This window comes from Protomyctophum bolini, assembly GCF_963924005.1.
Source record: "Protomyctophum bolini genome assembly, chromosome: 22".
In the NCBI taxonomy this organism is placed as follows: Eukaryota; Metazoa; Chordata; class Actinopteri; order Myctophiformes; family Myctophidae; genus Protomyctophum; species Protomyctophum bolini.
In genome coordinates this window covers 22,329,750-22,351,479 of record NC_137883.1, presented here as the reverse complement: position 1 = coordinate 22,351,479, position 21,730 = coordinate 22,329,750, and the positions used below count along the sequence as shown (strand labels likewise).

Below are 21,730 nucleotides of genomic sequence, written 5' to 3'. Positions count from 1 at the left end.
TCAGTCCTAAATGCAAGCATGGTCCCTCAGACTACCTTGGGGGGATTCCAAATGAACCTTTACAGGTCTGTAAGTCTGAGAGTTACGGGGGACCTTGGAATTAAAATGGGCCTGAGGACGATTCTACAAATGCCTTCTATAAATCCTGACAGTTTTCTGAAAAAAAACATGTTTCTATGTCAGTGGTTCTCAAACATTTTCATGTCAAGGACCCCCAAATATATATGTACTTGGCCGCCGACCCCCATCTGAAAATATGTTGTTCCAGGGACCCCCCCAGAAGCAAAGATATGAGTTAAAAACGTATGCTCTGGAAGAATATACTGTACAGTATATTCAAAGATTTGCGTCACATTTTGACGATTTAAAAAAAAATAGCAGATCTACAAGCTCGTACCAAGTGCCGCGCTACGAGCTTGTAGATCTGCTATTTTTGAATAGCTAAAGTATAACACAAAAAGGGGTTCGGTTCCCGCCCAGAATGGGTTAAGAACCACTGGTTTGAGCCGTTTTGTGTTTTCTATAGAGTATACTGTATTCAGAATGTTGTGCTGTCCATGGTGCTGAAATAGCGAGAAGCTCATCTCACTGCAAACTACGGTAGTTATTTTACACATAATGCATTTAAGTTGAAGTCGCGTTGTGAACTTGCAGATCGGCTATTTTCAGCAAGTGTAAAATCAGCCATTACGACGGCACCAAGGCCCGCCAAAACACAGTTTTAGTCGACTACAATCTTGTGATATTTAGTCGACTAAAACTAGACTAACACTAAAACATTCCAGGTGATTAAAATGTGATTAAAACTAAATTAAAACTATTCAAGAGACTATAACTACATTTCCTGTCAAAATCAACACTGCTTGTGACCACAACGTGGCCTGCCTGCGTGTGTGTGTGTGTGTGTGCGTGTGCGTGTGTGTGTACTTGATGTGTGTGTGTGCGTGAATGGTAAATGACCTCCTAACCTCTCTGGCCTGTATCGTTGTCTGTGAGGCTGTTTCGCTACGAGTCACTAACTCAGTGGAAAACTCATTTAGGACTAATTACAAGGCTCTGGCTTTCTTCCCCCTCTGTCTCTCATTCTGTTACTTTTCTTTTCTTTCAGCCCTTCTTCACCTGTAACCGCCCACTCTCGCTTTCCATTTGTCTTCCTCTTCCCTTCATTCTTCTCTCCTTTCTTCTCCCTCTCTCTCTCCTTGTGCTTAAGTTACAGTCTCAAAGAAGCCCGGGCCGCTGTACCAGCCAGCCAGAACACTGGCGTGCGCACACACACACACACACGCACACACGCACGCCCGCCCGCACGCACGCACACACGCCCGCCCGCCCGCCCGCACGCACGCACACACGCACGCACGCACGCACGCACGCACACACGCCCGCCCGCACGCACGCCCGCCCGCACACACGCACGCCCGCACGCACGCACGCACGCACGCACGCACGCACGCACGCACGCACGCACGCTTGTACTTAACCACTTTCACCTTCACTTTAATATAAAAATGTAATATTGTCCATTTTCGCTACTTTTGCACAACATACTGTACGATGAAGTATATGGCATCCATTAAAATAATAATAATAATAAAAGAAATCCATACATGTTTTTCAAAAAGTTGAAAAACATGCATGGTGAAGGTGACCACCGGACAACAAGTACAGACACAAACCCACACTCACTTAGTCTCACACACATTGCACATACTCTATTACTCAGTGGTGGTGTACAGTACTGGTTAGAGTGTCCGCCCTGAAACTGGGAGGTCGGGGGTTCGATCCCTGGGCCGGGTCATGCCAAAGACTGTAAAAATGGGACCCAATGCCTCCCTGCTTGGCACTCAGCATCAATGGGTTGGATTGGGGGGTCAGTCCCTGCTTGGCACTCAGCATCAAAGGGTTGGATTGGGGGGGTCAAATCAACTAATCAAATGATTCCCGAGTAGGGCTTGGCTGCGGCTCACCAAGAGATGGGTCAAATGTGGAAGAAGGAATTTCACTGCGGTAACGTGTGTGACAAATCGTACGACAGACTTTGACTTTAAGCACAATTTTGAAGTATTTTTTACTTTACTGGATTATCTCCAGTTTGTATTACTTCTACTCCACTACATCATAGTGGGAAAGCCTTGGTCTTCCACCACTGACACATACTAACTCACAGCCGGGCACAAATCAAACACACACACACACAAACACACACTCACACGTACACATCACGCACAAACCGTATGTACACCCATACACACACACACACCTGGACATCCAACACTGTATTGTGGAGGAGAGTTGGCAGGTACAAAGTTGTGTGGTCGGTCCATTGTGCTGTGTCGAGGTTCAGCCATAGGTTACAACCCAGTCTTAATTAGCACACATAACTTATACATGATTACTCCTATCCATTCTCCTACGGCGACCCCAGAACACACGCACGCAAACACACACACACAAACTACACACAAACTACACTTGTGAGGACATTTCATTTTCACAATTCTTTGCAATTTTCGGCCCTAAAGCCGAAAATAGCATGTCAAAGCTGCATGACAAAGCAGCGACGCGTTGTGTGAGCTTGTAGATCTGCAATCTTTGGCGCACGACACGTCCGAACGACATTGGTGTGCAATTGATAATAAGTCAGCCATAATAACGACAACCCTAAACCTAACCACTAAATGTCTAATGTAACCCTTTAAAACCCGGGAAAGCAACTCTGTGTCATATTACATTTTCGTGTTGGCTATTCAAATAGGCCTATAGCAGATATACAAGCTCACAGCGCATCGCCATTTTTTCCCTTCTTTTTTTTTAATAAATCTTGAAAGTGTGCAAACTATCCCCCCCTAGGGAGGTCCTCGAGGCACGTTCCACTGGGAGGAGACCCCGGGGCAGACCAAGGCGCAGCTGGAGGAAAGGAAACACATCGACACACTGGCCTTGGAAGTTGGAACGCCTCAGGATCCCCCAGGAGGAAGTTACTAATGTTGCTCTAGAGAGGGAAGTCTGGAGCTCTCTGGTGGAGCTGTTGCCCCCGCGACCCGACTACGGATAAGCGGTTGAAGATGGATGGATGGATGGTGTGCAAACTACTGATTTAGAAGCCAAGGCATTAGACCCGGCCTCAGATCTTATTGGGTTATTGTTAAACAGGGAGCTAAATGTCTAATGTAACTGTAACTGTTATGAGGACCCGAGAACTTGCCCTTGCAATGTTCACAAATTGTACCGTACTTGTGGGGACATTTGGGCTTCACAAGTATAGAAATGCAAGTGCACACACACACACACACACGTGCGCGCACACGCAGTGCATGTCTAAGGCTAATAGAGAGGAGAGGGGGTTAGGAAGGTCAGATGTAAGGAACTCTGGGAGAAAGCGGTAACCCTGTCCGTCGCAGGACACAAAGACAAACATCACAACAAAAGTCCCGTATATGAATGATAGATGACAGGCGTGGGGTCAGCGATCAGCTTGGATCATGTCACACGGGCACCGCAGCGGCACACCGCCTCACCTGCATGGGAACACTTACACGTCCACGCTGGTGGTGGGGAAAAACTACTCAAATGTACTCAAAGTATCAATACTGCAATGTAGAGGACGGTACAGTACTTTGTTACAGGTAAACGTATGGAAATTCAACATTTACTTGACTGAAAGTACAAAAGTAAAAAATTACTTAAAAGTAGAAAGTACTCATTATGCAGAATGTCCCATTTCATGTTTTCAAATGTATATAGATCTTTTGAAAATAGCCAATCTACAAGCTCACAATGCAGCTAAATGTATATAGGGTTGAAGTGGTGAATGTGTGTTTTGTAATAATAATAAAAATCTACAAAGTAACTAAAGTTGTCAAATAATTGTAGTGGAGTAAAAGTACAATATTTGCCTCTGAAATGTGGAGTAGAAGTAAAAGTATTGTAAATTGTAAATACTCAAGTAAAGTCTAAGTACCTCAGACTTGTACTTAAGTACAGTACTTACACCACTGTTTATATACTGTACATCAGTGGTTCTCAAACCTGTTTGGCCTCAGTATATCCCCTTATTTCTGAATCCAAGTACTGCTTGTACGACTACCGCATTTTGCATAGAAGATATTGACATCAAAGGTCCAGCCAGTATGTTCAAAATAAACCAGCATAATGGCAAATGAATATTACTTTCTAGTTTCTATTCATTAATAAGTAAATGTACTTAGTTACTTTCCACCTCTGCATTGGTTACATTTCTCATGCATGCACTCTCAGAGTTACAAATGGACAAATGAACGCTGAGGATGTTTACTGTGTAGTCAGTGAGTGTTCTCCTTATTGCTCACAGCGCTGCCTGTAATTCACCCAGCAGAATTACTCTCCTATACTTATTGGAAAGCCATTTGCATTTGCAGGGCCAGGACATACAGACAGACGTTTACAGCACTGTGCGATCAATACCTGACCAGCCCATAAAGGCTGGACGCCATGTAGTCACAGTGAATGAACTTACTTTGTGTCTGTAAACCATTCTGGGGGGGGCTGAATATAAATATAATATGAAATCCATAACCCCGACTCAAGCCATTAAAACCCGGAAAGTGTGTAATTTTGGATTTTTAAATCCTTTAACCATGTTTTATACTTTAATGTTAAACACATAGCAGATATACAAGCTAAACATTTTATCTGTTTTTTGCAAATCTTTGAATACATATATTTTAAAGCAAACGTTTTAAACTCATATCTTTGCTTCTGGGGGTCCCTGGAACAAAATACTTTTGAGATGGGGGTCCGCGAGAACATGAAAGGGTTTGAGAGCCACAGACATAGAAACCTAGGCTTTTCAGAAAACTGTTGTGTCAGGTCTAAATGGGTTAAGGACAAGAAAAAATGCTCATTAACTTCTGTATGAAACCCATGAAAAAAGTTGAATCACTTTTAGAATTTTTAACCAGCTCAGTGGCCTTATGGTTAGAGTGTCTGCCCTGAGACTGGGAGGTTGGGGTTCAATCCCCGGCCGGGTCATACCAAAGACTGTAAAAATGGGACCCAATGCCTACCTGCTTGACACTCAGCATCAAAGGGTTGGATTGGGGGTAAGTCCCTGCGACATACTAGCGTCATGTCCAGGGGGTGTACTTGTACATCAAGCTGCCTCACGCTACAGAAACAGGAGATAGGCTCCTGCCCTATGGGCCTCATGGCTCGGCAAGGCTACTTATACTTTTAGAATTGACTGACTTCCTTAGGCTTTTCTGTTTTGATAAGACAGGAACACGATGAGGCCTTGTCCATATTCTTTAACACTATACAGAGACTTTAAGAAACATAAACAACTAAAATGCCTGGCAAACCAAAAGGTCCACAGGTTTATTTTTTCCAACACTAACAATATTATTAGCAATATTACTCATCAATATTTCATGGTAATAAAGAATATTAAAAAACAACCATGAAAAATCTGAGATTCAAAAATGAAGGAAACCATTCAGTCAATGTGAAATGTGTGTAAAAGTGTACAAATCTAAGCGATTTCCCGTCCGGCTCTGAAAGTGCACCAAGGTGTAACCAAAAGGACCCTCAGGTTTAAACGAACACTCAGCATTTCACCATGATGTGCAAACAGCCGGTGGACCATTATCTCTACTACAGTAGCCTACTTTGAGTTAGGCTTCCAGAAAGTTTATGCACACACAGAGAGAGAGAAAGAGGATATGGTATTAATTTGTTTGGGAAACACTTAACTGCTGTGTAGCTGTGTGTGTGTGTGTGTGTGTGTGTGTGTGTGTGTGTGTGTGTGTGTGTGTGTGTGTGTGTGTGTGTGTCGCAGCAGTATTGATCAGGACCAAGGCCAAACCATGAGGAAGGAACAGAGGCTTAATGATGCTTTAGTAATGGACCGCAGGCATGCTCACTTAGAAACAATAGCCTCTCTCTCTCTGTCTCTCACACACACACACACACACACACACACACACACACACAGTGAGCCTTTTAAGGCAGTGTTTTCAATGTGTTTTAATGTCTCAGTGCTGTTTAACAGTAAGACTGTCAGACGGGCTGGAGGTAAAGTCAACAAGCTAAATAATTCAGCAATTCAAAGACTTACAATTACAATTATTCATCTTATGTCTATTATTATATCAGGGATGCTCGGAAAAGAACTAACGTGTGCACATGCACAAAGACACAAACACACACACACAATCATAATACCGTAATAATAATAATAATAATGGATTGCATTTTTATAGCGCTTTTCTATCACACTGCGTGCCTTTACAAAGCCGTGTCTTGCCTAAGGACACTTGGACATGTAGACAGGAGGAGCCGGGATTCTAACTGCCAACCCATGGATCATTGGACGACCTGCTCTACCTCCTGAGCCACAGCCACCCCAATAAAACATTACACAACACAAAATACATGGAAAATAATTAGAATTAAAAATGTGATTGTGTGCGTGCGTGCGTGCGTGCAGCCTATTTTAGAAATATAAAGTGTTTAAGTGTGTCTGTGGCTTTTATAAATATTGAACAAATGAAAACTATTAACAAGAGCTTGAGACTAAATAATAACTATATACCTATGTCTAAATTATACATTAGGAACGGCCTTGAAAATCTAATATATCACAATATGTTTGATGCCTCGATATTGATATTGATATTGTGACGATAATAATAATTATTTGTATTTTTTTTAAATAGCCAATCTACACGCTCACAAAGTGTTGCATCTTTATGAAACACAATTTACAATTTAAGCACTTTAGCAGACGCTCTGAATCCAGAGCGACTTATATTAAGCAAGGAAAACAAGAGGTAATACATCAAATGTATAGCATGTAATCTAGAAATCTAGTATAAACCAAGAACCTTTCATCAGTCTAAAAAATAAATCGCACCCACAATTGGCGTCCTCACTTTTCTGTCCTCACTCTTTATCCTCAATTCCGTGGTGCTCAGCCAATCAAATCATCGCTATGGGGTACACACAAACACACAAAGCTGTGCTTAGGAGGGGCAGGTCCTATACATACACTATTGTATGTATAGGATGCCAGGGCTACAGTCTGGCATCAGTCTGCATAGCATGCCATCAAAATGTCATTAAAGCCTTTGCATAAGGTCGTCAAGGCTATAGGAAGAGTGAAATAAGACTTTGAAATCCGTGGTTCTCAAATGGGGTCTGGGGACCCCCATGGGGTCCTTGAATGGGTTCCAGGGGGTCCCCAGCCAAATTAGTTAATATATAGAGCACTGAAGTCTGACGTCAATATCGGTAGAGTGCGCAAATCCACGGGTTCATGTACTTTTTATTTGCATTGTAATCCCCATAGGGGGATTTTAGATCGCCTCATATAAGGACTGCGTTTAAGAAAGAAACATGTCATCCTGGCCATTTCACTCATATGGATATGAAGAATCAACTGACTGAGATAAAACGCTATTGTTACTGCTACTGAATTAGTTACATTTTCGCTAGAAACAGACTGTATGAGTGACTGACGGTCGCAAACGATACAGAGACACCTCCCTGACAGTGACGGAGAGACATCTTGTTTATCTTTTGACCACAATGCTTATATGAAACGATTTTAAGATGAGCCCATGTTATTCTCCATAGAGAAATTACTTCCGTGAACCAGGCAGAACCAGGGGATGAGCGATTGAAGTCAGGACTTCGGTGCTCTATAGCATCCAATCAGTTTAAGCACTTTAAACATATGCCTATATACATCACCTATTTGAAAATAGACATACAAGTTCTCGACCAGTTGCAATGTGACACGTTGAGAGCTTGTAGTCGTAGATCAGCCTTTTTTTATTTTGAATATTTGAGAGATTGTAGATCAGCTATTTTTCGAAAGAATCTTGAAAAATGTGTGAAATGTGGGGATAAGACATCACGATATAGCCGTATCGGCTCATATCAATGTATCGCTACATATTGCCCGGCTCTAGCTTGATGTGACTCCTCCTACTGGAAGAAGATGGAGGTGAGAAAAGAGGAGATAAAAGAACGGAAACAAAAGGAAAGAAAAGACTAAATGAGATCAGACGATACCACAAAATGATAATAACTCACTCTCACTGCAACGCTCAGTAAGTCAACACACTATACAATACAGTATGTTAACCCATTTAGGACTGATAGCCAGATTCTACAAAATGTCTTCTAAACTCATGACAGTTTTCTGAAAAACCCATGTTTCTATGGCAGTGGTTCTCAAAGTCTGTCATGTCAAGGACCCCCAAAATGATATGCATTTGGCCACAGACCACCATCTCAAAATATGTTGTTCCAGGGACGCCCAGAAGCAAAGATTTAGTTAAAAGCGTTGTGAACGAATATAGTGTCGGGCCACATTTTCACAATTTTTCAAAAATAGCAAATCTGCAAGTAGATTTTATTTTTCCAACAGCTATGTTTAAAATATTGGTCACGTCCTTCGAGCAATGTGAGTTATTACAGCAGTAGTACAGCATATCATATACACATTCAAATCCTATGTGTTAACCCATTAAAACTGGGAAAGCAACCTGTGTCATTTTAGATTTTAAACACTTTAACCATTATTTATAGTATTCAAAAATAGCAGATGTACAAGCTCTTCTGCCATTTTGGAAAATTTGTGAAAAACTGTGAAAATCTTTGCAAAGCAAACATTTGTAACTCAAACCTTGTGTTTCTGCACAGGTCCCTGGAACTAAAATGTTTGAAATGAGGGTCTGTCTGTCTATCTACAGAATCTATTCATCTCTATGAAGGAATAAATACAAAATACAAGTAATAGGGGTTTTTTTGGCAAGAGAGCTTCGTACTACAAAGCACAAATGTGACAAATGGGATCGGAAGATATTCAGAAATATTGTGGGTAGTGGTGTGTACCACACAAAATAGCCCTCAAACCCTTTTCATGTTTTGAAATGCATCAAAGTGTTCCCCCTGCATTTATTACTTGTAGTCTACAATAGGCTACATCCATGCCTCTTCTCTCTACAGAGAATCCTGCATTGAATGTTTTCCCCGTCTAAAAGCAGGTCCGCTATTAAATATCCGTATTCACAGATCAATAGATTTTTGTCCAATGCGTAGAATACTTTAAGAATTAAGGAGTGCTCACACTGCCAAAGCCCTCAACAGTACCATATCAACCATAGTTCTACCACTATAGTGGCCTCGCATTGTTCAGTGTGACTGCACCACCCTCAACTGGTCATAGACGGTGCTACATGTTCCACTTGCAGTATAGTAGGCATTACTGAGGACTGGAATCCATCAAATAAAAATATATATACATTCTAGTATATACATACCACTACCTCTCTACTACTAGGCTGCTACTACTACTAGTACTACTACTACTACGCTGCTACTGCTACTACTACTACTACGCTGCTACTGCTACTACTACTACTACTAAGTGATGCCATGGAATAATTAGGCCTATTCGCAAGTACAAGTATCACTACTGCAATGTAGATATATAGTCTCTTATTCAGGATGTACTTGAGTAAAAGTACAAAAGTGTCAGTGTCAAGTAACCAAAGTATAGTCATTGTGCAGAATGTACAATGATAGTTACTTTCCACCACTATACTAATACTAATACTAATACTTTTTCCCCCCTAGTGACTATAGCAAACTAGGGGGAAAGGTACAGAAGAACTATATTCAACAAGTGAATTTAAACCACCTTCACACTAATGCTTTGTCTCTGAAACAGCCTACAGCACCAACACCAAACAGATCTGTGTCCTGTCTACCCTGCTCTATGCTTCTGAATGTTGGAGAACGACAGAAAATTATCTGCACAAACTGTCAACCTTGAACCGTCCACACCAAAAGCCTAAGGAAAATACAACGAATATTCTGGCCCAAAATCATCTCCAAACCAACACCTTCTTGACCTGTGCAAACAGGAAAACATGGATGCCATCCTTATGAGAAGACGGTGGAAATGGATTGGGAATGTAATCCGTAGAGAGCAGCACACAACATCACCCCAACTGCCCTTCACTGGACACCAGAGGGCAAGCGTAAAAGAGGCCGACCAAAGAACAGTAGGACAGTGGAGGGAGAGTTGAAGACCCTAGCTCCATCACACCTGGGTGGGGATCTATAAACTAAAGACGTTTGCCCAGAACAGACTGAAGTGGAGACCCTTTGTTGCTGCCCTACATACCAGCCGGCATAAAGGACAGTAAGTAAGTCTGACACAGCCTAGGACTATATGATTCTAGCCTCTGCTACTGTAGCTCTGTGGTATGGGGCAACACATTGAAAGAAAACAATTAACACTATCGTATACATAAATGTCAGTAGTAATTGTTGTCACTCAGTGCCAGTGGTGGGGAAAAGTAGACCTATACTCACATGTTTTACTTAAGTAAAAGTATAAATTCTGCAATGTAGAAATACAATGTAGAAATAATTCCGGACTTAATAAAAGTACGGAATTAAAAATGTACTTGAGTAAAAGCAGTAAAAGAAACATTGGCATCAAAATGTACTTAAAGTACCAAAAGTAGAAGGTACACATTCATGCAGAATGCCCCATTTCACAAGTTTCCAAATGTATATATATTTTTAAATCTTTCGAAAATAGCAGATTGGCTATTTTCAAATGCCCAACATACAGGGCTGAAGTGGTTAATGTTTTTTAATTGTAGTGGAGTAAAAGTACAACATTTGCCTCTGAAATGTAGTGGAGAAGAAGTTGGAAATACTCAGTAAAGTACAAGTACCTCAAAGTTGTACTTACAGTACTTAAGTAAATGTACTTTACACCACTGGATGTTGTGAACGGTAAGCCAATCTGCATGATAATTGAGAAATTACAGATATTGTTGCACAAACACAAACATCTAGCATGTCTAGGATGTATTTACTATTTATTTTATAGGCCGATATGGAGCACGCGGTGCTGGCAACAAACATTAGCAAACTGGCAACTGCACATTAGCACACAGCATTTGTTTTGTTGTGTGTCAAACAATATAAAACGAAATAAATTATAGTCCTACCTTATACGTCGAGTCCCAATAGAAGCTTCCAGACGTTTTCTCTCCTGCATGTTCGGGGGAAGTTCAATTGTGTTCAGTCTTCCTCTTCCCTGTTTCATTGAAAGTTTGAAACGGACTTGCATCAGTCCCTTTGTAAACAAAAGTCTTTAGGCCTATACTCTAACCTCGCGTCACCATGCAGGCTTTCCACCTCGGAGGAAAATACCTACTCCTACTCGTCTGAGTTGAGGAACGTTGGAGTTTGGAGAGCAGCCTTACTACTCTACGTGTTTCAGGTAGGTGTTTGCACAACGAGTCAACGACAACGTCGCACATTGGCCAAAAGACCCAACAAAACTGTCCATTTCTTTGTTGGAAAAACAAAACAAAACTGGCGATGATAAACAATAACAATATCAATAAGCACATTTTACTTTGACGGTAATGGACAGGACCAAAATAGTGACGCCACTGACGCCAGCAATCGTAGCCTAGTAGCCTACTAATAACATTATTGTTTTGTTTTAATGCATAAAGTATAAACAAATCTTCCCCCTTTTTCCTACCGCTCATCTGGCGCCCTCTGGCGGCCGTCCTGGTGGCCAGCAGTCTGCAGCCCCCACTTTGAAAACAGCCTGATTATCAGAAAGCTTCGTGAAGCTGACGGTGAGACCACTCAGGTTGTGGGCGGAGTCTATGGTCTGGACCCAGGCTAGGTAATGCATGCTTTGAGTTTGAGAGGGCTACTTAAGTTTTGACATCCCCATCATGCAAATATGGAATAAACACTGAATGCAACGTAGCTACAGGGATTGCAGCCAGCCAGCCAGTCAGTCGGCCACTATATAGGTCATCCAGCCAGTCAGGCAGTCAGTCAGTCAGTCAGTCAGTCAGTCAGTCAATGCTTGCTTTAATTGCCACCACCAGTTCTTTGGTTTTCATGGATGGATATGACCTCTGCGTTTGTGTGTAACTTGTAATGTAAGCCAACAATCAAGCTGGACAAACAGAGGATATCCACTAGAACTCAGATCACTGGCTCTCCCATCTCAGCTGGATAAATCCATTCAGCAGTAAAGTTCTCTCTCTCTCTCTCTCTCTCTCTCTCTCTCTCTCTGATGCACTTATATTAGCCAGATGTTAATTATAACAGATAATTATACTGTAAAGTGGGAAATAACTATTAATTAAAATAAACACTAGAGAAAAACAAGCCCACATTTGCGTATAATAATAATAAGCATACTTGGCAACACTGCTCTGGTTCCATTTGTACACTCTTCAGAGGTAAAAGAACCCTCATGCTCTGAGTGGGCAACTTTGACCATGAAGAGGGCCACTATATTTCCACACTCACTCCAGAGGGCCACATTGCATATTACTGTCGTAGCAAAATCAACCGATCTACAAGCTCAAAACGTGTCGCACTGTGACACGTTTTGAGCTTGTAGATCAGCTATTTTTGCTATATTATTTGAATTGAAATCCTGAATATTTATTTGCTATTTTGGAATCCTGAAAAGTATTTAATTTTATTTCATGTTATGTTAACTTTATGAACTGAATACAAATTCACAATAACATTTTAATACTAGTCATTAAGCTACTAAATCTAGACTGCATGTAATTAAAGTGGGTCATGTTTGCATGTTTGGAATTGTAACAGGTGAAATCAATAATGTATCAGTATTCCCATATTAACCTGTGGGCCGCATTAAGTGATGGTGGGGGCCGCATGTGGCCCCCAGGCCGCCAGTTGCCCATGTATGATGTTGGATAATAATCAGCCCCCGTGGAGCATCGTCACTATGGTGACAGTATCTCCAGGGAGTTGGTTGTGGGTTTGTTAGAGCAGGGAGTTTTTTTTTCTCCTCAGTTCTCCTGCAACTGCCTCCCTGCGACTTCAATGAACGAAGACGATAACTCACACGGTACCGCTTTTTTCCACTTTTTAAACTGTGTAATTATGTTTTTATGAAGAAATAAATGTAATGTCCGCGCACGATATAGGCTACTGTATGTCGGGAGGACGGGGAGCAGTCAGACACATAGCCTATCGTGTGCGGACATTCCATTTTGTTCTTCATTTGATAATGTTTTGGGTCCAGCACCGTATTTAAAAACTGTGGGGATGTGCATAGCTTATTCCTTTTTTACTAATTATGTTTTAGTCACTTGAACCCAACATTAATCAAAAACTTTAGCTCTGAAAGCAAAGGATTGTGGGTTTTTGCGATTTTGGAGCTTTGGTGTTATGGGAGAAAAGGAGTGGAACTAGTATAGAGCACTGAGTGTGATGTGTCTGATATGTGATTATGTCTGACGTGTGTGTGTGTGTGTGTGTGTGTGTGTGTGTGTGTGTGTGTGTGTGTGTGTGTGTGTGTGTGTGTGTGATTTGCGCGCAGCACAGACGACGCGATGGCGCGCTGCAGATGCAACGGCCGGCTGCTGTGCATGTGCCTCCTGCCGTGCATGATGACCTTCCACCTGTTCGTCTATGTCATGGTGTCCGTGTTCGTCACGGTCTCCTACACGCCTCCGCCGATAGTCGTCCACTACGTCGCCCCGGGGGCGTCGGCCAACACGAGCACCTTGGCCTCGCAGCCGCTCGGCCCCTTCTGGAACCTGCGCCTGGAAGAGGGCGCGCTGTGGAACCGCCTGCAGCACGCCTGGGACCGGCAGAACAACCCCATCCTGCGCAGAGGAGGGAAAATGAGTGGAGCGACGGCGCCGAGGAAAAACTGCACCTCGTTCGTGCGCCTGGCCGACACGCCGGACGACTTGCTGCGCGACTTACCCGAGCAGATGCGGGCGTTCATCTGGTCGATGCATCGCCGCAAGTACCCCCTGCTGATCGACCGGCCCGGGACGTGCGGCGCGAACAACGCCAGCGTCAGCCCCCCCATGCTCCTGATGGCGATCAAATCCCAGGTGGGGAACTTTGAGAACCGGCAGGCCATTCGCGAGACGTGGGGGCGTAGCGGTCTGGTCAGAGGCGAGGCGGCGGGCGGGAAAGGCGGGCTGGTGCGCACCGTCTTTTTGCTCGGGAGGCAGGACGCCGCGGCGGGCCCCCACCCCGACCTGGGGAGCCTGCTGGAGCTGGAGAGCCAGCAGCACGAGGACATCCTCCAGTGGGACTTCACGGACACCTTCTTCAACCTGACACTGAAGGACCTGCTCGTGTGGCGCTGGGTCCAGACACGCTGCCCCGGGGCCCTCTTCGTCTTCAAGGGTGACGACGACGTGTTTGTCCGGACGGGCGCCCTCCTGGACTACCTGCACGGGCGGTGGGAGGAGCATAGTGCGCGGCAGGCCGTGAGGAACGGGTCCGACGACGATGCGCCAATGGAGCTGATTGTCGGCGACGTCATCAGCAACGCCAGGCCCAACCGTGAGCCCGCCGCCAAATACTACATCCCGGAGAGCTTCTACAAGGGGGTCTACCCGCCGTACGCCGGCGGGGGCGGCGTGGTGTACTCAGGCTCGCTTGTCGCGCGTCTGAGAGAGGTTTCAGAGAGAGTGCAACTTTTCCCCATCGACGACGTCTACCTGGGCATGTGCCTTCACAGACTGGGCCTGTCCCCGGTCCATCACCAGGGCTTTTTGACATTTGACCTCCCGGAGTCCGAGAGAGACAAGTCGTGTGCTTATAGCTCTGTGCTGCTGGTTCACAAACGCAGCCCCAAGGAGATGCTGACCTTGTGGAAGCAGCTGCAGACTCCACCTCCTCCGTGTTGAGGGGACTTGTTCCACAGACAATTATTTTTAAATTTAAGTTGATGATCAAATCAACTATATTGTTGTTGTCACGTGGGAGTTTACAGTGCAGGTGAAAGACAGTTTTACATGTTTTTCTTTTAATACCAATTACCTGGTACAACAACATTCATGGTGTTTTCTTTCAATATAAAGGTGCACATCAACTCATAAGGCACATTTGGCTCTGAAGACCTCACACTATAAATATAATTAATACATTCTGTGCAATACATACATTGTCCAGCTTGGGACATTAGTTCCCTTAGTATAATATGATGTTTAGCTACAAATGTAAATGTCTCTTCTAGGCTACTTTTCTATTTCTATGCTGTGAATTTGTGAAATGTAATTATGTACAGTAAGCATAATAAACTAGTGATGAGATTCATGTGTTATTGAGGTGATAAAAAAGCCACTATTGAGCATTACTGTTTGATATACATAAAACTTTTCTCCCCAGATAGAATTGATCTGACCTTTATTAGTCATATAAATTAGGTTAACACATTCTTTGTTAGGTTGTATTATAAAAATGATTGACTTATTCAATATTTGTATTGAAATTAGCAGCCTGTAAGAAGAGAAAGCTATGGTGGTTTTCACTTTCTGGCACTTGGTGATCAGCCTTGGGAAATAATTAAGTGATCATGTGCCCCAAAAGGTTGCCCGCCGTGTGTTAATGTTAATCATAGAACTCAAATAGATGTAATCTTAAAACACAAGTAAAGAGAACTAATCCAAGTAAATAATCTTGTGTTTTATATAGCCTACATTTGAATGATAACTAAATGATAAGAGAAAATTAATGTAACTTCTGTCTCAACTCTCAACTGGTGTAAGTGGATGCCACCACTATTGATTCCACAGTTGCCACCACTGATGATGAAGATATGTTTGTGCCGTTAACGAATGTAAACATTATTTTTGATATGAACAATAAGGAAGTGTATGTATTCATAGAAATCTGGATTACAGAATATTACATATAAAATGTGTATGGTCAGTCTAATAAAAAGATAAACATTAATAGGAGATTACGTGCAGTGATCATGTGGTGACATGCAGTCACCTGTGGTGCAGCAGAAAATAATCACTGAAGGGATAAGGTCTACTCTAGACAGCAGTAAGGCTATTAAACCCCTAGGTGGAAGCATAGATCAGTCAACAGTGTATCCCTGTGATGAGATCGATTAGCCTATTACTGCCACAGGGGGAAAAGATATTAGTTTGGCCATGGCAGGCTAGAGAATAATAGAGATAGATTGGCTGAAGAACAGCATTATTTGAATTGTAGTGATTGTTTCAATTTCAATTAACCATCCACCTGAGTTCCAACCTATACACAGACATTGAAGAAACACACACACACACACACTACACAATGAGAAGTGAAATGGTGTGCTGATGAACAGCTGATTATGACATTTTATGTATTTGTTTTAATCTGGTTTCAGTGCAATCCTCAGTGTTAATGTATCCCTGAGAGTGAGTGAATGAATCTATCTCAGGCTAACACTGCAGATTGGACAGTGTAAAGGTGTGTTAAGGACTGGTGTCTGGTTTGTCTACATTCCACTTCTCTGCTCTGTGTGAACTCCCGCTCGATGACTATACTTCACAAACATATAATTGTAACCAGTTAACCCCATGGCCCATGCGGTATGTAACCCCAGCCCCAGGGCTATGTAGTGATACAGTGGTTCTCCAACCTTTTCAAATCAAAGACCCTTAAATTGATGTGTATCCTATTTGTCTGCGGTCCCATTTGAAAATGTTTTGTGCCAGGAACCCCCAGAAGAGAAGAATTACGGTATTCAAAAATTAACATTTTCAATATTCTTTCTAAAATGTTCAAAAATGTACAATTTATGCTTGCACATCTGACATGTTTGCATAGCCAAATGGATAAAGTGGTTAAATGATTGTGATGCTATATATTAACACATTACTTGCAGCCCAGAGACTGTACGGTAATTACTCATTACCTTTTTTTCCCTTTATGCCAAATCTCATTGCTGAAAATATCAGATCCACAAGCATTTGCCCCAATGATGCAATAGGCCTATAGGTTTTACTACGGTGCATGGCAGATGCAGTAATACAGACACATGCAAAAACACACTCACTATCTCTCCCTCCCGTGAAGTTTGTAAATACATTCCTGCTGAGCAACATTCTTAACAATTTCTCAAAATTCATTGGTTTGTGTGTTTGTTTGAAGCCTACTGCTGGTTTTATCTCCTACCAGGACCTGTAGTAGGCCTACTGCTGGTTTTATATCCTACCTGGACCTTCTTGGTATTGAAGTTATGGATTGTACCTTTCTTTAAAGACAGTTCAAAACTTGAAGACATTATGTCCTTGTTGTCATAGCCTATATTGTGCGATAAAAGCCTATTTTAGGCCTATCATGTTTAACAGAAAACTAAACCAACCACGGCTCATAATTTAAAAAAAGACTTTGTCGAAATGCTGCTGGATCTGAACAATATCAGGGTGAAAAACAGCAACATGTTTACTTTGAACCTGAACGTAGGCTATTTGTTTAATGATCATGTAAACTTAAAGGTATCAGCTAGGGCTCTGACTGTTGTCAAAGCCCTGGGGACTTTGGATGTGTGATACTGTGCATGGGTCAACAATGGCCTTTCATTCAACTGAAAAATGTATCAGGTCTGTTGACCATTTATTTATTCAAAATAAAATTAATTTAAAATCATTTTGTATTGTAATTTTAATTTATATTACAGGTTTTGTTTTAGAGAGCAGAAAGTGTATGTATCCTCAAGTAATGAACAGAATCTAGCTATTTCCACCAGGATACAAACAAACTTCAGTGTCTCTCTCTCTCTCTCTCTCTCTCTCTCTCTCTCTCTCACACACACACACACACACACACACACACACACACTCTCACACTCTCACACACGCACACACGCACACGCACACACACACACACACACACACACACACACACACACCTACACAGCTGGGACAGATGAAACAGACTTGTGTGAGACACACCTTTCTTGTTCTGAACAGACGCAGGCATTTAGAAGGCGAGGCCCCGCCCCCTTCCAGGTTTCAGTCAGAACTTGTTTAACACGACACAGCTTAAGCCTGCTGTCAAACTCCATCCAGAGTTACCGACAGAGTGAGTGACTTACTGACTGGTAAACACTGCCTGGCGGACACAACACACACGTCTCTACAGCAGACCCGGTCACAAACCCGAGCAAAAAGGGGGAAAGAAACAAACCATGCCGAGACGCACTGCTCAGGAGTGGATCCGCCTCTCGGCGCGCACGCCGGGAATCTTCATCTTCGGGATGGTGATGGCTCCGTGCGGATGGATCCTGAACCTGACCTCCACGGTGGCCCCGAACTGGAGGACCCTCCACAACATACCCGGCGAGCCGGCCGACCTCGTCCTCCAGCAGGGCATCTATGACATCTGCAGGGCGTTCGACACCAGCAGGGAGATAAAGTGCGGCCAGACGGACATCTCATACTTCAACAACCAGATCATGGAGATCGCGCAGGGCATGATGGTGGCAGGGCTGCTCGTCACGCTGATCGGCATAGCCGTGGCCGTCCCCGGGATCCGCTGCTGGAGGACCACGCCGAACTGGACGGTGGCCGGCCTGGGGGGGCTGCTGATCTTCTGCTCCGGGGCACTGACCCTCATCCCCATCGCCTGGTACACGCACGTGCTTAAGGATCTCGCGACCGACACCAGCAGCGCCGCGGAAATCAAGGTGGGCTTCAGCATCATCCTGGGCTACATCGGGGGCATCATGGAGCTCCTGGGCGGCTTCGTGATGTTCATCGGCATCTGCCGCTGCTGCGGCGGGAAGAACCGCGGCGAGAGGCCCCTGGACGAGGTCATGGCGGGAGGACGCACGGCCCAGTTCAGGCACCAGAAGCCGCCGCCGCGCATGGAAGTAGGACCGCCGAGCCTGAACCGCAGCAGGAGCAGCGCCAGCAGCGTGCCATACTCCAAAGACTCCATGGACGATGATGTGTCCTTTCCCCGGGCCAAGAGCCCCCCGGCTCGGTCAGTGAACACCTCGTACTCATACAGCGGCAGAGCCGGAGACGTCGATCTGTGAGACTGAACTATAGCCTACTTAATAATCACGTGAATTGGACCCGAGTAACTGAACGCTATTTGGACCGATTTTTCTTAGCTAAAAATAGCAGATCTATCATCTGCAAGCTCACAACGCATGGATGGCTGTGATCTTAGTTGTAGATCTGCAATTTTTCAGTTCCCCCCACAATATGGATCCGTTGTTGGGGTTCAATTATGACCCACAGGGGGGGTCAGGTAGCTGCTACATCATCCAGGGCATATTTTGGTGAAATGATTTGGGATAAGAAAGCGAACAATTAACCCGTTAGTTAAACATGGTATTTAACATGTAGCCTACCATGCCTGGTATGGATGTTAAATTGACGTCCAGTGGTGGAAAAAGTATGTTTATTTGTTTTATTTTTTTACAGCACAATGAAGTGGAATACTGTTACAAGTATAGGCTAAAGTTTTGGCTTAAAAATATAGGCCTTTAGAGTATAGGCTACCAAACTTAAAAGTACTCATCACTTTATTGTTACAGTTGGCAATGATGGGACTGGTTTTCATTAGGCCGATACTTTATGTGCTGCTGGGTAGCTTAATCATCATAATGTATCCATTCAATGTATGTTTTGTAATTAACAATCTTAATCTGAAAAGTTGAAAAATAATTAGGCTACACTGGAGTAAAAGAAAATAGTAGCCTTTTAACCTATATATGGAGACACTTGAGTAATAGTAGCCTACCTCCAAATTACACTTAAAACAGTAGCTATATCTAATCAGTCTATCAGGACACTGTCATATAGACTAATTCAGGTTTTACTGTTGTTCTTTTAAACATGACAAATACTGTACTTTTTCTCTCTCCAATTACAATCTCCTGCCAATTACACTAATTATCCTGACAGATTAGCTGCTGTCTGCACCTTCTCTTTGGGTTAATTTAGTTTTAAGGTGTTTCGGTGGAATTTGACATTTAAATATGTTAAGTCGATCAGAAGTTGATCAAGTTGATCATGTTTTGCAGAAATACTGAAGGAAAGACTATTGTAAATAATTGCGCAGAATGTCGCCTTTGCATTTATAGGACAACTTTGTTTTTTTCCAAACAAGGTTCATGTTATAGGGTATTAGAGAAAGTGTTCAGTGATCAGTGTTTAAAGAAAGCAGCGAATGAAAAGAACAGTAACACTCATCTTTAACTTTCTCTAATAACAACCTAGAACATGAACCTTGGTTGTCAAAGTTGTCATTTAACCTTTTAATTTAACCCTCAAACATGACATCTTTGAGGGTTCCTGCCTTAAATCCTTTGTCTTTTTTTGGCAGTGTGCACTGTTTTTGCATTTTATTTGTTTAGATGTTATCATTTTTACATATTTTTTTTATTTGTATTTTTTCTGGGGATGCACTTTACAGCATATTTTATGAAATGAAGTGTATGAAATGAAGTGCTGTATTAAATGTATTGCTGTATTAAATGTGAACTGTATTTATTATGACCTTCTGACTGAGTTAATGTCTTGTCATGTGCAAGGCTAATAAGTAATACACATTGCATGACGACACATTGTTGGATAATTTAAATAAAATAAACTTAACAGATAGGCTATCACATTTAAGAGATAAACACTTCCGCACCAAATATGAGTGTAAAACTCATAGTTGGAAGTCCACGATGAGAGAGTAATTAAGTCTGTGGCTGAACAAGTTTACCTCCAGTCTGTCCAGTTTAACACAGAGCTATAGGCTTCCTCTCCATCTTGATCAGTTTGTTGACATCCCCTGTGTCGACAACATCCAGTAAGATCCACTTTTACACTTCAGTTTAAGTGTAACCTTTTATTTCAATGACGGGTTGAATAACTTAGTGGTTAAATTCAAATTATGAATGATTTCAGCAGGGTTTAAAAAACAACAAAAAGGAAACAGTAGGTGCACAGGCAGTATCAGGCTGTGAGCAAACAGGGTGCATATTTAAACATCAGGCATTACATAACATTACAGTACATTTCCCAAAAGGAAATGCATATGTTTAATTCAGCCTGACCAGAAGCTGGAATATTGGGGGGTGGTATCAAAAGCAGGGGCATGAATCAAAATCCAACCCTGGAAGACAGTGTTGTGACGGTTCTAACAAGTAGTACAGGTTGACAGTGGCACTACTGCGTGTAAATATTTTTGCCCTCTCAGGAATACACACTATGTAGTCCAACCAGTTGGAGGGGTTGGTCTGTTTCGCTCCGCCTTGTTCAACAATTTCACCTTCTCTATTTGCTCAGGCTCATTGTCTCTAACAGAATGTCGTTGTTAAAGGAACCACTGTCCACCGCTGGTCCTCAATAACACCTTTAGTGCACAATAAAACCTGCTCTAGTCTGTAGTCATTTAAAAAGTACAAATGACCCTATAAGGCAGCAGTAAAACATCAGGGCCCACTTGAAAATCTTGAAAGCATTCACGCCCCACCCACCCATCTGATCACTTAACTGTTAAGTGGTCAGGTGGGTCGGCCACGTACATTTTCCACATGGGAGACCCAGGTTTGAAGTGTTATATACTTACATATACAGCCTCCTGAGGAAATAAAGGTGCTGGTGGGCCTTTTTTTTTGTAAAGATATTTTTTTGGATTTTTCTGCCTTTATTGATAGGATGAAAGTAGTCTGACAAGAAATGGAGAGAGATGGGGGGAAAACACGCGGCAAAGGCCGTCGGGATCGGGAGTCAATCATTCATTCATTCATTCAAACCTTTATTTATTCTCGACATTGAGGTCAGTAGGTCACCCTCATTTGCAGTGTCGTCGAGATACAACATCATACAACATTTCTAGGCAATAAACAAAAACAGAACAGAACAGCAACATTTCCTCCGCGTGATGTAGCATGCAT

General features: G+C 42.8%; 2 protein-coding genes across 2 annotated transcripts; both read left to right on the top strand.

The window, feature by feature from the left end:
* Window positions 1–13,415: 13,415 nt before the first annotated feature.
* LOC308310145 (N-acetyllactosaminide beta-1,3-N-acetylglucosaminyltransferase 2) lies at window positions 13,416–14,735 on the top strand (the record flags this gene model as incomplete). The annotated part of the gene is made up of 1 exon (XM_080756290.1): window positions 13,416–14,735. One exon carries the CDS (start codon window positions 13,416–13,418, stop codon window positions 14,733–14,735), a length of 1,320 nt encoding a protein of 439 aa, XP_080612416.1.
* A 3,138-nt stretch (window positions 14,736–17,873) lies between these two features.
* On the top strand, window positions 17,874–19,296 carry LOC308309550 (claudin-23-like). The gene has a single exon (XM_080755446.1). The coding sequence runs from the start codon at window positions 18,017–18,019 to the stop codon at window positions 18,866–18,868; it is 852 nt and encodes a 283-aa protein (XP_080611572.1). The 5' UTR covers window positions 17,874–18,016; the 3' UTR covers window positions 18,869–19,296.
* The last annotated feature ends 2,434 nt before the right edge of the window (window positions 19,297–21,730 follow it).